This window comes from Zingiber officinale, chromosome 4B, assembly GCF_018446385.1.
Source record: "Zingiber officinale cultivar Zhangliang chromosome 4B, Zo_v1.1, whole genome shotgun sequence".
NCBI classification, from domain to species: Eukaryota; Viridiplantae; Streptophyta; class Magnoliopsida; order Zingiberales; family Zingiberaceae; genus Zingiber; species Zingiber officinale.
In genome coordinates this window covers 132,146,634-132,160,210 of record NC_055993.1, presented here as the reverse complement: position 1 = coordinate 132,160,210, position 13,577 = coordinate 132,146,634, and the positions used below count along the sequence as shown (strand labels likewise).

Below are 13,577 nucleotides of genomic sequence, written 5' to 3'. Positions count from 1 at the left end.
TTTTGAGGCATTGAAAATCCCTCTTTTCTATAGATTTAACAGGGTTACTTGCCCAAATTGTGGTCTATGCCAACAAAGGCATAGATGCAATATCATGCACATTAAAGCTATTTGCAAAAGTTGCCATCATCAAAAATAAGTTAAAACTTATTCCACTAATAGAGTAGTGTAGCACTTGTACATTTGAACTATCGAATAAATACATAGAACAATAATTAGAAAGTGTCTTTAAGAAATAAAAAACTGCAAGAATGATCATCTGTACAGAGATTTCTACAAGATTTTTCTCTCCATGATGAAGTTCTTAGCTCCTGGTGGAATGGTAGAGCTCCATGTAGTCCAGTGCGGGCCGATTCCAGGACCAGTCTTGCTCCATCACACGCTTGCATAACGAGTAGAACCACTCCCGAGCATTGGACCAAGCAGGGAAGGCTCTGGAAAATCCCATTATAAGATCAAATAATTTGCTTGTCAGTTGCTTGATCTAACGGTTTATATCTTTTGGAATGAAAGTCCAAATAAGCTATCAGTACAAATTAAACGACAAATGTATACTTTCTAAATTAGAGATTGTTATAGCAGGTGGCACAATATCGGAATAATGGTGTACAAATCAAACAAAATGTTGGTATAATGTGAGTTGTGTACCTAATTACTTGGCAAACAAAATCGACAACTCAGGCCCTACTTAGCTTTGTAATATGCTAGATGAAAACTGGGTTGAAGATGTAAAGCAGTTGGAGGCTTAAGCCAGTATGGAAGCATGTTGAGTTTACAGTATTGTCATCATCTAAACAGTTTAATATTTATTTCAAGTTAGATGGAAATTTATTTTAATTTTTTCTGATCCCCCAAAATGGAATTTATCTTTGTCCTTCAAAAAGAAAAGAACCTCAAGTATATACCAATCAAATTTCTGGTTTAAGAATAACCAACGGAAAATGAAGAAGCCCATTAATGCGAGTAATAAACATGCCTGTTGAGGGCAGAGTCCATGGCACCGGCATCAGTTCCTTCAAAGCTGAATCCATTTGGTTCAAGGCCTTGTGCTTGAGCTCTTTCTTTATCATTGTCAACGTCGAATACAGTATCATAAAGTCCTGTAGAAGACAACAGCTTTAAGTACAATATTTGAAGAAAATAAACTAAAATCCTTATAAAAAATAGAGAGTAGAAAATCCATAGAAACTATTGGCAAGCAATTTACATGGTCATACTTTATATATAAACCATTCTGCTTCTATCTGGAGATTCCAATCAATAAAAGAAACTATGATCTGGAGGGGTCCATGAAAGATTATTTGTAACTCATGATCTACAACACTATCTATAAGTTTTATAGATGAAACCTCCTTGTGCATTAAATGATCAAGTATTTCCATGAAGTTGTGCAAGGGTTAAAGGCAAACACTAACATGGACACTAGATCATTTTTACCTACACTATTGCTCTATATAGAATTTTGTACCTTAATATTGTCGTTTTAACGAAATTTAATAACTGAGAGACATTAAGAAAACTCACCTCCTGTTTTACGAACTATAGGAACAGAGCCATATCTCATAGCAATAAGTTGGGTCAATCCACAGGGTTCAAAAATAGATGGAACAAGAATAAAGTCTGCACCAGCATAAATCTGAAGGACAATGGATTAGAAAACATCTTATATCAAAATGAGAGGGCACCTTCCATGAGAAGTAGCATCTTACCAGATGTGAAAGAGGTTCATCATACGTCAAGCAAAAGCGTGCACGATCAGCATGTGAATTGTGCAATTGATTTCCCAAGTTAACAAAATCATTCTGAATACGAGGATCTGGTGCTGAACCAAGAAGAACAACCTGCAACAAGGTCATTAAGTTTATGAAACGGTACAAAAGAATTACCCAAAATACAGTAATATAAAGTGCGGTGATACAGAAATGATGAGATGAAATAATTGGATGCAAAAACATTGCTTTAGAAAGCAAAGAAAACCCTGCCTGTCCATTTTGTTCAAGTGTTCGCCAAACAGCATGTTTGATCAGGTGAATTCCCTTCTGAACTGTTAAGCGGGTAATAATACCTACTAAAGGAAGGTCTGATCTCTTCAATCCTAGTCTTTGTTGCAATGCATCTTTAGCAGCCCTCTTACCTTCCATCACATTTTCTGATGTGTACGACACCTAAAATTCCATGAAACAAACAAAGATATCGATTTAACAGAAAATAGTTTTTAACATCAATTATTACTTAAAAACATTTTAATAAAAAGCAAATGCTTCAGTATACTTCAACCAATGAGCTTCACAAGACAACAACTCTCTCAGCCCGGGTGGAAATTAAAGATGTAACCATGTCCTAAATTAGTTTATATATATATATATATATATATATATAGTTTTGTTTGCATCTGGATATACATAACTCTAAGCATGTCCTCAGTCAAAATATTGCAACCCAAATAAGAAGGAAATTGTGCATATAGAAAGATAAATGCCAAAATTGTACCAGAAGACATTGAAAGAGTCAAAGATGTTACCGGGATGAACTGATCATTGCATGGGTCCCAGATATCTGGATCAATTCCATTTACAATACCATGGAACTTGTCGAGATGAGGAGATATTGCAGAATTTCCAGAAATCTCTCTAGAATATGTTTGGGATACCTGCATTGAAGACATAAGAAAAGAATAAGTTGCAGCAAAAGCTTGTCTTATTCTATTCAAAGTAGAACTCAAAAAACTAGTACAATTAAGGAAGATATCTGAATGTTTAAACATGAATCTACAAATTAAATCAAAATATGAAACATAATGCTCAAAGAACATAGTTTCATTTTAATAAATGTTTTACACAATATAACACCAAGATTCAACTGCTTGAGTGCTTGTGGTGTTCAGACCATCTAATCTAATCTAATAGGCATGAATCCACAATGCAATATATTATCTGAATTAATGTGGACATGAATATCTTTGACCAGTCCCACATTGCTTGTGGGGTTATGCATAGAATAAAATGTAAAGTGGATTTTAGTCGTACTTGTGTTTGAGGACCACCATTTTGAGGGCATAGGTAAGGTTGTTTCTGGATAAAGTAATGACAATTTCAGTAATATTGACATCTATTTATCATGATAGACTTGAAAACCACTTCCCCAATGTGAAAAGTATTCCAAAGAACAGAAAAATCAATTGATGAACAATCAGATTGCAACAAAGATCTAGTAAGACAGAAACATAAAAATGAAAAAGAAATTAATAAGACTTTTTTCTGAATAGCAAGTGAAAAGGAAACTATATATGAAGCATAAAAAAAATATTGTACACAATTTAAAAACTATAGGAAAAAGAACAACTATCATAATTACAAAAAATAGTAATATTTCAAGAAAGGTAGATACTGACAGTCGTAGCCTTATCAGCAAACATCATTGCTCTGGCAATGTTCTGTATCCCAAACTCAAGATTATGAATTGTAAAAACTACTTGAGAATTACTCAGTCCGTTGTGAATGTAGTGTTCTTTAAATAACCATGCTACAGGAGCACTGGACCAATCATGGCAATGCAAAATATCCTGCCCAGAAACAAAAAAAAAAGTTTAAGATTTGTAAAAATAATAAAAATAACATTCTGCACAGCATATAATATAGGCTATGATTAATTTGAGGATAAAAGAAGCATGCTTGAGAGATAAATTTGTAACACACTCATCAAAAAAAAATTCTTATACATTTGATATAGTAAGTGTACTGGTCCAAAGAAACTCAGAATGTAAACTATCCTTTGCTGTTTCTATAGCAAATTTTATGCAGAGCATATTTCTCTGATGGAAAATTAGTACAACATGGATATATCGCAGTAGCATTTCACAGGAAGGAGTCTTATCCCTGTTGAGAGAGATTAGATTCATTGCTGAAATGACTTGAATTCACCCCAATGGGATAGCAGGTCCGCACCGACCAAGTGTTTTGATTTTCTCATCAAAGCTGCAATATTTTTGCAAGCTATATTGGGGAAAGGGATGTAAGTAAGCACACTTCCTCAAAAAAGAGTGTTTACTTGAAACTGACTGTAATTATGTCATCTTAACAAAGTCAGTATTTGCCATGTCTATTTGACTCGCTGAAAATCAAGTGCACTCTTTTATAGCAACAGTATGCTATTGCATGTAATTGAAGTCCTTAATTCCATGATGCTTATCATAGATACTTTGATTTGAAAACAGAAAGTGAATTTCTATGCAAACATGATCTAGAAGTGTCTAGAGAGCATTTTGACTTTCACTCAATTGCCTAAGAATATCTTTCCAGTTTCAAATGAGGTGATAGTAATAATTGCCTGTCAGGACAATTCATCCATCATTTACAAGAAGCAACAGCAGTTTATGTAACTGCTGTTTGATTGGTAAAGCCATTAACTTGTATTTGATCCTTCATGAAACCAGGAATTATTTCCTCATTATTTCCCCAGAGAATCTCTTGTGATGATATCTTTGCACATGAGGAAGCATTAGAGAGCACTTTTAAGGTTTGGTGCAGTGCGGTCAACATAGACAGATAATTGACTTTGTTGGTTGCTCAATCCCTTTGTGAAGTTGATCTATGGGTGAGGGCTTTTGTTGTTGTCAGAAACAAGTTTCACATATGGTGGAAATATGAATGCATATGAGGCAATTAAGGGAGGGTAGAAGCATGGAGGATGATATATTTGCTTAGTGGCATGCGTTCAACAACTTAATAAAGCAGATGTACGTGAGAGGAAAGTGAAAGATGCGATCACAGTCTAGCTTCTAATGAGGTATTGAATGTATTATAGCAACTTACATCAGAAACAGGTGGAGATCCATTAAGCTACTTTTAGTGTAACCATCATTTCAGGTACGATATTTATGACAAACTCCATATAGTGTAACCATTATTTCTCTTCTAAAAGGTTTTTTTACTTCAGCCAACTAAATGTTGTCTCTTATGTACGAATGCATCTATCACACAATTGTGTGTTGAATTTAATACTAATAGAAGATGATCCTTAGGAGGACTGTTTTCTCAGATAAAATGATCATACACAATTGATGGAAGTGCACAAGGATATTACTCCCAAAAGAATACAAGTGAAGAAAGTATGCCATCAGTTTAACTCACAGGTTGAAATCCACTTTGAAGAAGAAACTCCAGGGCAGCATGACAAAAGAAACCGAATCTGTTCCCATCATCATTTCTACCATATATGCACCCCACCGAGAACATCCTGCATAATATTGTAATATAATGACCTATAACCAACCACATTATCAAATGTGAATGTATTACAAATATAATAAAAGAATACAACACTCCACATTATGAGCCGATAATAATGCATCCAAGAAATGGTACATTCAAGCCAGATCTATCTGGTAAAGTCAACAGGTGCAGTTAAAAATGAGCTGGTTAGATTAAATCAATGACCTGATCTAACACTTAATTCCTTGACCACAATTCCACAATCTCAGATCACAATGGAATCTATGTCACCCTAACAAAGAAATTACAAGCTAAACTAATGTAGGGGAAACTAGGAATGCTGATTGATGAATCAATCACAGGCTATGTTAGATCAAGATGCTTGATCCTTTGTCTATAACATGAAGCATGAATATTTTTAGTTCTAATTTTTCCAATAATCAGGATTTTGCAATACTATTGCATTTAAGTCTGTCCCCCTAGCATAGGCAGATCAGCCTCAGAATAGAATCAGTCGTTGCTCAGATTGACCATTCAATAGCTCAGATTCATAACCAGCTTGTTCTAGGCCATCGAGACCAAATGTGTAAGCTGAATGATAAGATACTTCTCCAATATTTGATATTATGTTGCTAGCTAGCCAATTCCCAAGCTCTCCCATCACTCCCCCACCAAATGGGAAAAAATAACTTGAAGTTTCCACTGCTCAAATCATCATTGTTCAGAATAGCCATGTGAATGAACAAACACTATTAAGAGGAAAGAATTACTACATACCCATTTTGTGGCTCTAAAAAATATACAGAAAGGCCCTCAACCTTGCCGAACATAACTTTTATTTCTGCCCCACCCCAAGAAAAGGTGCTGTGGTAATGGAAGTCTTTCACCTGAATCATTACAAAAATGTCAAAGAAATTCAGGGAACTCAAAAAGAAAGCTATGATTACTACAGCTCATTGGCTGAAAAAACAAGCGAGCAAGTCTGACAAAATAAAAATCCAAACTTAAAAGTCATGAGGGCAATGCAAAATGAAACAAAACAAGAAAAGATTGTCTTAGCGATAGAGAATGTGTGAGAAATGTCCTTTACCAAACAAGGGCAAAGGAAAACTGTTGAAGCATGTAAACAAATGATGTATTTATAAACAAAACCTTGTCTGACAAAATATGAACTAGAACCGGACATTATTAACCTGAGAGCAGTTCATATATTTATTTACAAAAAATCTACATAAATTTATAATATTTTAAAAACACAATAGAAGAAAGAAAGCTCTATGGATAACACCAGGATGCCAGATCAGTTTATAAACTGTATTGGCATAAGAAACTTTCCCTGAGAAAGCACTTTTCTTCCATGTATATTTTCTGGTTTCGACCATGTTCTTAGAATTTACTTTACCCAGTGTATGATATACAAGAACAAAGACCTACTGTCTTCCCCATGTTATTTCAAAGACAATTATTCCTAAATTGCCAATTGAAATTTAAACCTTCATAATCAACTTTTGTTAAACGAGTTCCATTTAGAATAAATCAACAGAATATCAAAAGTTAAAACTATTTTCCACTTTTAAAAGAACAAAATACACAAAACCTACAAGAAACACACATACGACTGCCATTCATTAGTATCTATATTTATTGGTAGAATTCTATAGCAAATGAAATTGATATTTATATAGATCACTCAGATGGATCAGCATAATCGAAAGGATGAGATGGAAAATAGCAAGATGATCTTACATTGTTAAGATTCATACAATTATAATTTGGAAGAATAACATCAACTTTATGGCCCAAATCTTGAACTGCCCGAGAAAGACTAGTAACAACATCCCCAAGACCACCAACCTGCAAAAGGATAGCATAGGTATGTAATTGACCATCAAGTATTAAAGAAAATAACCAAAAAATATTTAAGTTTACACATCCTCACTTTATCATAATCCAATAAACTGATAGACACAAAAACAAACATTCATCAGGGGGTCATTTAAATGGTGAAATAGAAAACAAAGGTCACTCAAAATTATTTAAAATCTGCTCTTTGGCATCAAAATTAACATAAAATGTATGACCTAAAACAAGTTGTGGTCCTTTGATGAATACAAATTTAACATAGGTCACAAGATCTTAAATTAAATTTTCCCTCTGTTAAAAAAGCATCTCATTATACTCCAGACAAATATTCTAGCAAATATAAGTGACTCAGAAGGATAAATTTGGTTGGTTAAGTAGAATCCCGCTAAAACAATTTTTTTCATAGAATAACCAGAATTTTAGGAGTTGTCTGTTGACTCTCTTCTGCATGACATGCTGAGAATCATTGTATCTTGGCATCAAAGCATATGCAAAGCTTGATAGAGATAATCCTTGAAATTTTCCATTGTTTCTATAGTCGAACAAAAAAAGTGAATGTTATAGGACAAGTTTTAACGGAAACAAATAGAGAAATATAGACAACTTACAGTTCAAGAAGAAAATTCTCTGTCCATGTTTAAATTTGGACTCGGAATGTTTTCAAAGGATAAACATGTGACACCCTACATTAGTCTTATGAGCTAATAAAAAAGTTTTATAAGCTTAGATGAATTGTGCAAATCAACTTCTCATTTAAGCCATTGTGACAATTAGCACTAGATGTGTTGGAAAATGTCGCTACAGACACCACTGGCCTTGCAAGCCACCTATTAAGGTTGATTCTAGACTATGAACTAGACTTTAAATCTTAGCAGGACACAGGACGTCAATCCTTGAACAGGGAAGATTAAGACACTTTAGTCTCATGCAGTGAGTTTTAGCCAATAAAGAAGCTTTATTAGTTTAGATGATCCATTATTAAGCTAGACCTAAGCATTTACCGTCAGTGGTTGAGTCTAACAAGTTGATATGTTAGTTCTCTCATCTATGTCGTTCCTAATAAAACAGGTTTAAGTTTTAAGCATATTATAACAATAAGCTTCACAAAAAGCATGTCTAATAAAAGCATGACAATATAGAATTAGTATTAAGGTGAAAAAATCAGATTCAGTATTAATTAGCAGGAGCATATGAAACATTTAAAGCATGACAAACAAATTCCATAAATTTGATTAAAGTTTATCTGATTGCACAAGTTGCCGACATTGATATTCATACACGAGCACTTAGCTTCCCAAATTATATTCAAAACCTAGATATAAGGCAACAATCATTCAGCAAGTGACCTTACCTTCGCAATAGGTGCCATCTCAACAGAAATATGGATAATGTGCATAGGTGGTTCCTTTGTAATGCTTCCCGTGACAGGTATATGATAATCCATCTTATTTCTGTTATCATAGAGTCCGCCATCTTCCTTCTCCGAGAAAACAAAATCCATCATATAGGCATCAATAGGGACCTTAACTGCAAAAATAAACAAAGAAAATTTAAAATTCAGAAATTGTTGACCATCAAACTTTAACATAAATATTTACTATAAATCCACATTAGCGTACCATCAGCATAGTAGTCTAGAAATGAAGCAATTTAATGACTTGCAATGCATCAAAAGACTTGCACCTATAGGCTCTTTAACATAAACACTCAATGGACAATCTAAGATGGACTAAGTCAAGGCAAAACAACAACAAAAAAACTAGGGAAAACCTGATCAGATCCATTCCACAAGCATACCACATTCCATGAGATGAACACTAAAACTAGATCTACAGATCAAGCAAACAGTTCCAAAAAATGACAAATTTGAATAGAACTAAACTTTATTCAACAAGCCAAGATAAGAATTTCATTCAACATGGTTAAGAATGCATCAGTGCTTAAAAGAAGGATTTCCTATTTCTTGTGTTAGCAGAAAGATGCACACTAAAGTAAACATCAAATAGTATCAATACTAAAGAACATTGAGAAAGAATCCCTTAATACTTTAAGAGTATATTTGATAGCATATTGACATCAAGAACAAAAAATAATCAAAAAGAAAAGGAAACTAAGAAATTCTGACTTGAAAAATCTAACCAGTTATTTTATGGTGTGAACCATTCTCTGCCAGAACCGTTTTTTGAGGTGGTAGAGGTCCTTTAGGGTGACTCCAACGGTTGAATGAACACCTAAACCAAACTTCAGGCTTTCCATTTAGGACAGTATTAGATGGATTATAAAAAATGGAGACCATTTTTCCAGCTTGAACATCAACTGGTTCAGTATACACTATATGCTTATGAGACAACAAAAACATTTTCATTGTCCTTTCCTTTGTTTCAGCTTTCACGCGCTCAATTTTTTCAGCCTGCAAAAATAAACATGATTCAGATTAAACAAAAAAAAAAAGAATCTGAACAAAGGAAAATTTCTTTGTTTGCTCAGGTATCAAATAATATATTGAATTAGTTACAAGATAATACATGATCTTTTTACAAAGAGCCTCTACCTTTTTTCTTCTGTCTTCTTGAAGCTTTCTGAAGATTCGTTGCTCTTCTTCAACCCAGAAAAGTTCATCAGGCATGCCCTTTGATACAGTAGCATGAAAGTCATTAAGGTTGTTGTTGTCATAACAAACTGCCTTTCCTGGTGGTCCATTGGCAAAAACCCAATCCAGAACCACTGCTTGATCAGGCACGACAACTGTGAAATGAAATAATTATTAAGAATAATGGCATGTACAAGATGTTAATGTTCTACTAAGCAATGAGGACAAAAAGTTAAGGTGTAAGCAAAAACTAAATTATGTTTTATCAGAAAATATTTAACTATTATTGCTTATAGTCGTCAACAACATATGAATTGTGAAGCAACCAAATGACAAACACACCAAAATGAATACAACCAACCATAGACTAGCTTGTGTCAGAATCTTAAGAGTTAATCTCCCAATTGAGAACAATTTAAGATATATTATATGTCTGAGTGAAAGTGCATCGTGTTTTTTAGGACATAAGTGCTTCAAATCCAGAGATTACACATTTTGACCAATTTAAAATAGCCTCCTTTAACCTTGAATCTGTGTATGAATTGAAGGATTGAGCTTGCACAAAAATACTGCATTTTTTTTAAAAAAATAATAATTTCTAAAACACCACTGATGGCAGAATTTTCCATGATAAAGACAGAGATGATAGTTTCAAGAATTGCTTGATCCATGTTTGAAGAATAATGCATATGCCAGGAAAACAAGGTTCATCAAATGTTGTTTTTTCAACACACATACAAAACCAAATGTAATTAAGATGTGCAAACAAAGTACACAGAGTGACTGGCTATGATAACTATTGTAGCTTAGAGATCTGAAAAGTGAAAAGCAGTGTTCACTTCACATGAAGTCTTGGTCAATCATGCACAATGTGTAGAAAATGGAAGACCTAAATCAATTGATATTGTCTAAAGAATCAGGAAGAATGTCACAGGTAGCAAAAATAAACTGTCACAAACATATGGATTAATGCAGCAGACCTATTAAAAGCCGGACAGGATTTATCTGAATTAGGGTCAAGAATAATTGGGGCTCTAACAAGGTTCATCAAATTCGAATGTGAAATTAGAGAAGACAAGATATCAACAATATCTAAACGGAAGCTTGATCAGCACCATGATAATGCTTATCCAGAAAAGGAAGTGCCTAGTTGCATGATTAAAAAGAGTCCAAGAAGACTGAATATCCAGGTTGAAAAAGAATGCTAAAGTAACCACACATACCATCAACACACCACCAATCACCATCAACTTTCTCAGAACGGGAAAGTTCCCTGACAATAGACAGTCCTTCACTCCAGTTGTTGTGACCTCCATGAACCCAAATCTCTGAAGCATGGGCAAGTGGGCGTGAACTTCTGTTATAATACAGTTTAATCCTGTCACCGCCTTCAAATAAACTAGGCTCCATTTGCCATACATGGTGAGCTGATTGTGAAGCCAATTTCATTACATGATGCAATCCCTGCCTTCTTTTCTCTACTTGTGTCTTTGCTTGTAATCTGTCAGACTCAATTGCAGCTTTTTCTGCTTCCCTCTGGCGCTGCTCTTCTGCCAGCCTTTTCTTTTCATTTTCCTCGGCAGCAAGTCTTTCAAGCTCCTTCTTCTTTTCTTCAAGCAAGAATTCTTCAAATTTAGTTTCATCCATATCACCTTCCACAGATATGGAGAAATCTTTATAATCATTATTCTCATATACATCGGCACCATTGAAAAATACAAAATCCACTCTATATGCCTCCTTAGGCACATAGAGTTCACAAGCCCACCAATCTCCTATAAGATTGGTTTTCTGCAATTTCTCTGTAAAAAATTTCCATTTCCAACCATTGTAAGCACCCTTGATTAAAATTTCAGTTTCAGTTGCCAATACAGATAAATTTTGGTTCAAGAAAACTTTGATAACTTGGTCTTGAGTCACCACTTCTGGAGTCACAAATATTTTATTACCTCTTGAGAAGTTTTCATTAGCAAGATCCTCCAATTGTTTTCTTTGTTTGAGTGCATCAAATTCTTCTCTATGTTTGAGTAATGAGTCCCCAGAATCAGTGTCATCTTTACCAGAATTATTTTCACGGTTACTGGGTTTTTCCTCCTGTTGATCAGCTATTGATGTCTTTTCTGATATCGATATTCCGCCTATCTGATCATTACCAAGGGCCACATGCCTTTCCACTTCATTGAACTGGCCAATCTTTTCCCCATTTTCTATTATTTTGTCACTATGATCAACTTTTACATACTGAGTTCCCAGACCTTGTCCATGTTCTTCATTGCCAGACCGCACTATAGGTACATCACATTCAGTATCAATTGTAGCAGTAAAAGGGATGCCTGAGAAATTTTTATCAGCCGCTTGTGAATCCCTAGTAAATATTTTATCGGTTAGTGTACTGCTAGGAGTATGCGATGGTTCTTTGTCTTCGGTGTCATTTTGATCTCTTTTTTGAGTGCTCGTTCCTACCAATGGTCTAGCTATAGGAGCAAATCCTCTTGGAGTAGAAGAAGCCTTTGTCTTTGGGATCAAGATCCTTTTGGGGTGCCTTTTAGAATAGTCTGCACAATGCAAATCAAAACCTGAAGAATGTATCCGGATTATGGATAAAATATTTGATTTCAAATGATAAATGAATTATTTACCTGAACTTGCCAGCGCACAAGGTATAAATTTGATTCTAACTTCTTGATACCTTAGTGATGACTGTGGAAAGTACATGAACAAAATAAAAAAAATGAATTCTTTTTTTTCACACTATTAGGATTTTAGCTAATCATATGTGATCATCTTATTAAAACAATAGTGTACAATACAATAACTCATACCACCCAGAAGAAGAAAAAAAGTTAGTAGCATTGGTATTTCAAATTGGTGTACTTCTCGTTCGGAACTGCAATCTAGTTTACGATCAAAATAAATTCCAAAATCGGCCAAACTATATAAGAAAAAAAAACTTCGAAATAAATCACAAGTAAAAGAACATCTAAAAGGATATATCTGATGAATAAAGAACACACGAAAAACCATATTTTTCTGGGAAAAAAACTCAATTCAGCGAATGTGTAACCAACCTAATAATTGTCACCAAGGATGGCATTATTACCAATACTCAAATTCGGAAACTACCGAAAACAAACAGATCACTCCTACTCAATAAATCAAACCCCAAAGACAGCACCTTTCGGACTCAGCAATGAAAGCAAACCTTATCAAAACCCAAACCGCACTGAGAAATAAGAGAGGGAAGGAATAAAAAAACACGAAAGCAGGAAACTTACACGGGAGAAAAGCCCGAGAACCGGCATCACCCTGACCCGGGTGTTCGCCGAGGTCGTTATCTGGCAAGATAGCGCCCACTGCGGCTGTAGAGACATCGCCATTTTCGCCGTTCCAAGATCGCCTACGCTTCCTATTTGCGAATTCCAGAATCCAGATGAACGCAGAGCAGCCTCGGCGCCGTGTTTATAAAGGATTTACAATCCCAGAGGGCTTTAAACCGGTAGTAGAGGGCTCAATCAAAGCTGACGGATTCAAAAATGAATTAAATGAACAAATAAAGAGGGAGAATTTTTCCGAATTTTGGATTTGGAGATTCGAGGGCAGAGAATTAGCTGGTGGTTTTCGAATTATCGCCGACGTGATCGAAGAAGAAGTCCCCGCGAGCGGACAACCTTGGAGAGGCTTTTGCAGCCGTCAAAAATTTGCAAAACGACCCAGAATATTATTTAAATCATTAATTTGCCGGTATTTTTTTCTGCGGGAATATTTCAAATCAGCGCATATGGAAAAAGCCAAGAGGTCTTTTGGGCGAGACAGGTGGCGTCGATCGAACGGGCAACGAGGGAGGACCGTCGTTCACGTGCTAACCTCGTGACCCGCCTCCATCTTATTAATTTAATTATACGGATAAGTTGGCA

General features: G+C 34.9%; 1 protein-coding gene across 1 annotated transcript; it reads right to left on the bottom strand.

Moving 5' to 3' along the window:
• Nucleotides 1–126: 126 nt before the first annotated feature.
• On the bottom strand, nt 127–13,349 carry LOC121976803 (starch synthase 3, chloroplastic/amyloplastic-like). Its single transcript, XM_042529158.1, has 16 exons — nt 12,939–13,349; nt 12,303–12,363; nt 10,887–12,218; nt 9,625–9,818; nt 9,213–9,483; nt 8,425–8,600; nt 6,957–7,064; nt 5,988–6,097; nt 5,130–5,235; nt 3,392–3,562; nt 2,522–2,650; nt 1,983–2,165; nt 1,710–1,841; nt 1,525–1,636; nt 977–1,100; nt 127–434 (listed from the first exon to the last, which is right to left on the bottom strand). The coding sequence occupies exons 1-16, from the start codon at nt 13,038–13,040 to the stop codon at nt 305–307; spliced, it is 3,441 nt and encodes a 1,146-aa protein (XP_042385092.1). The 5' UTR covers nt 13,041–13,349; the 3' UTR covers nt 127–304.
• Between the last annotated feature and the right edge of the window lie 228 nt (nt 13,350–13,577).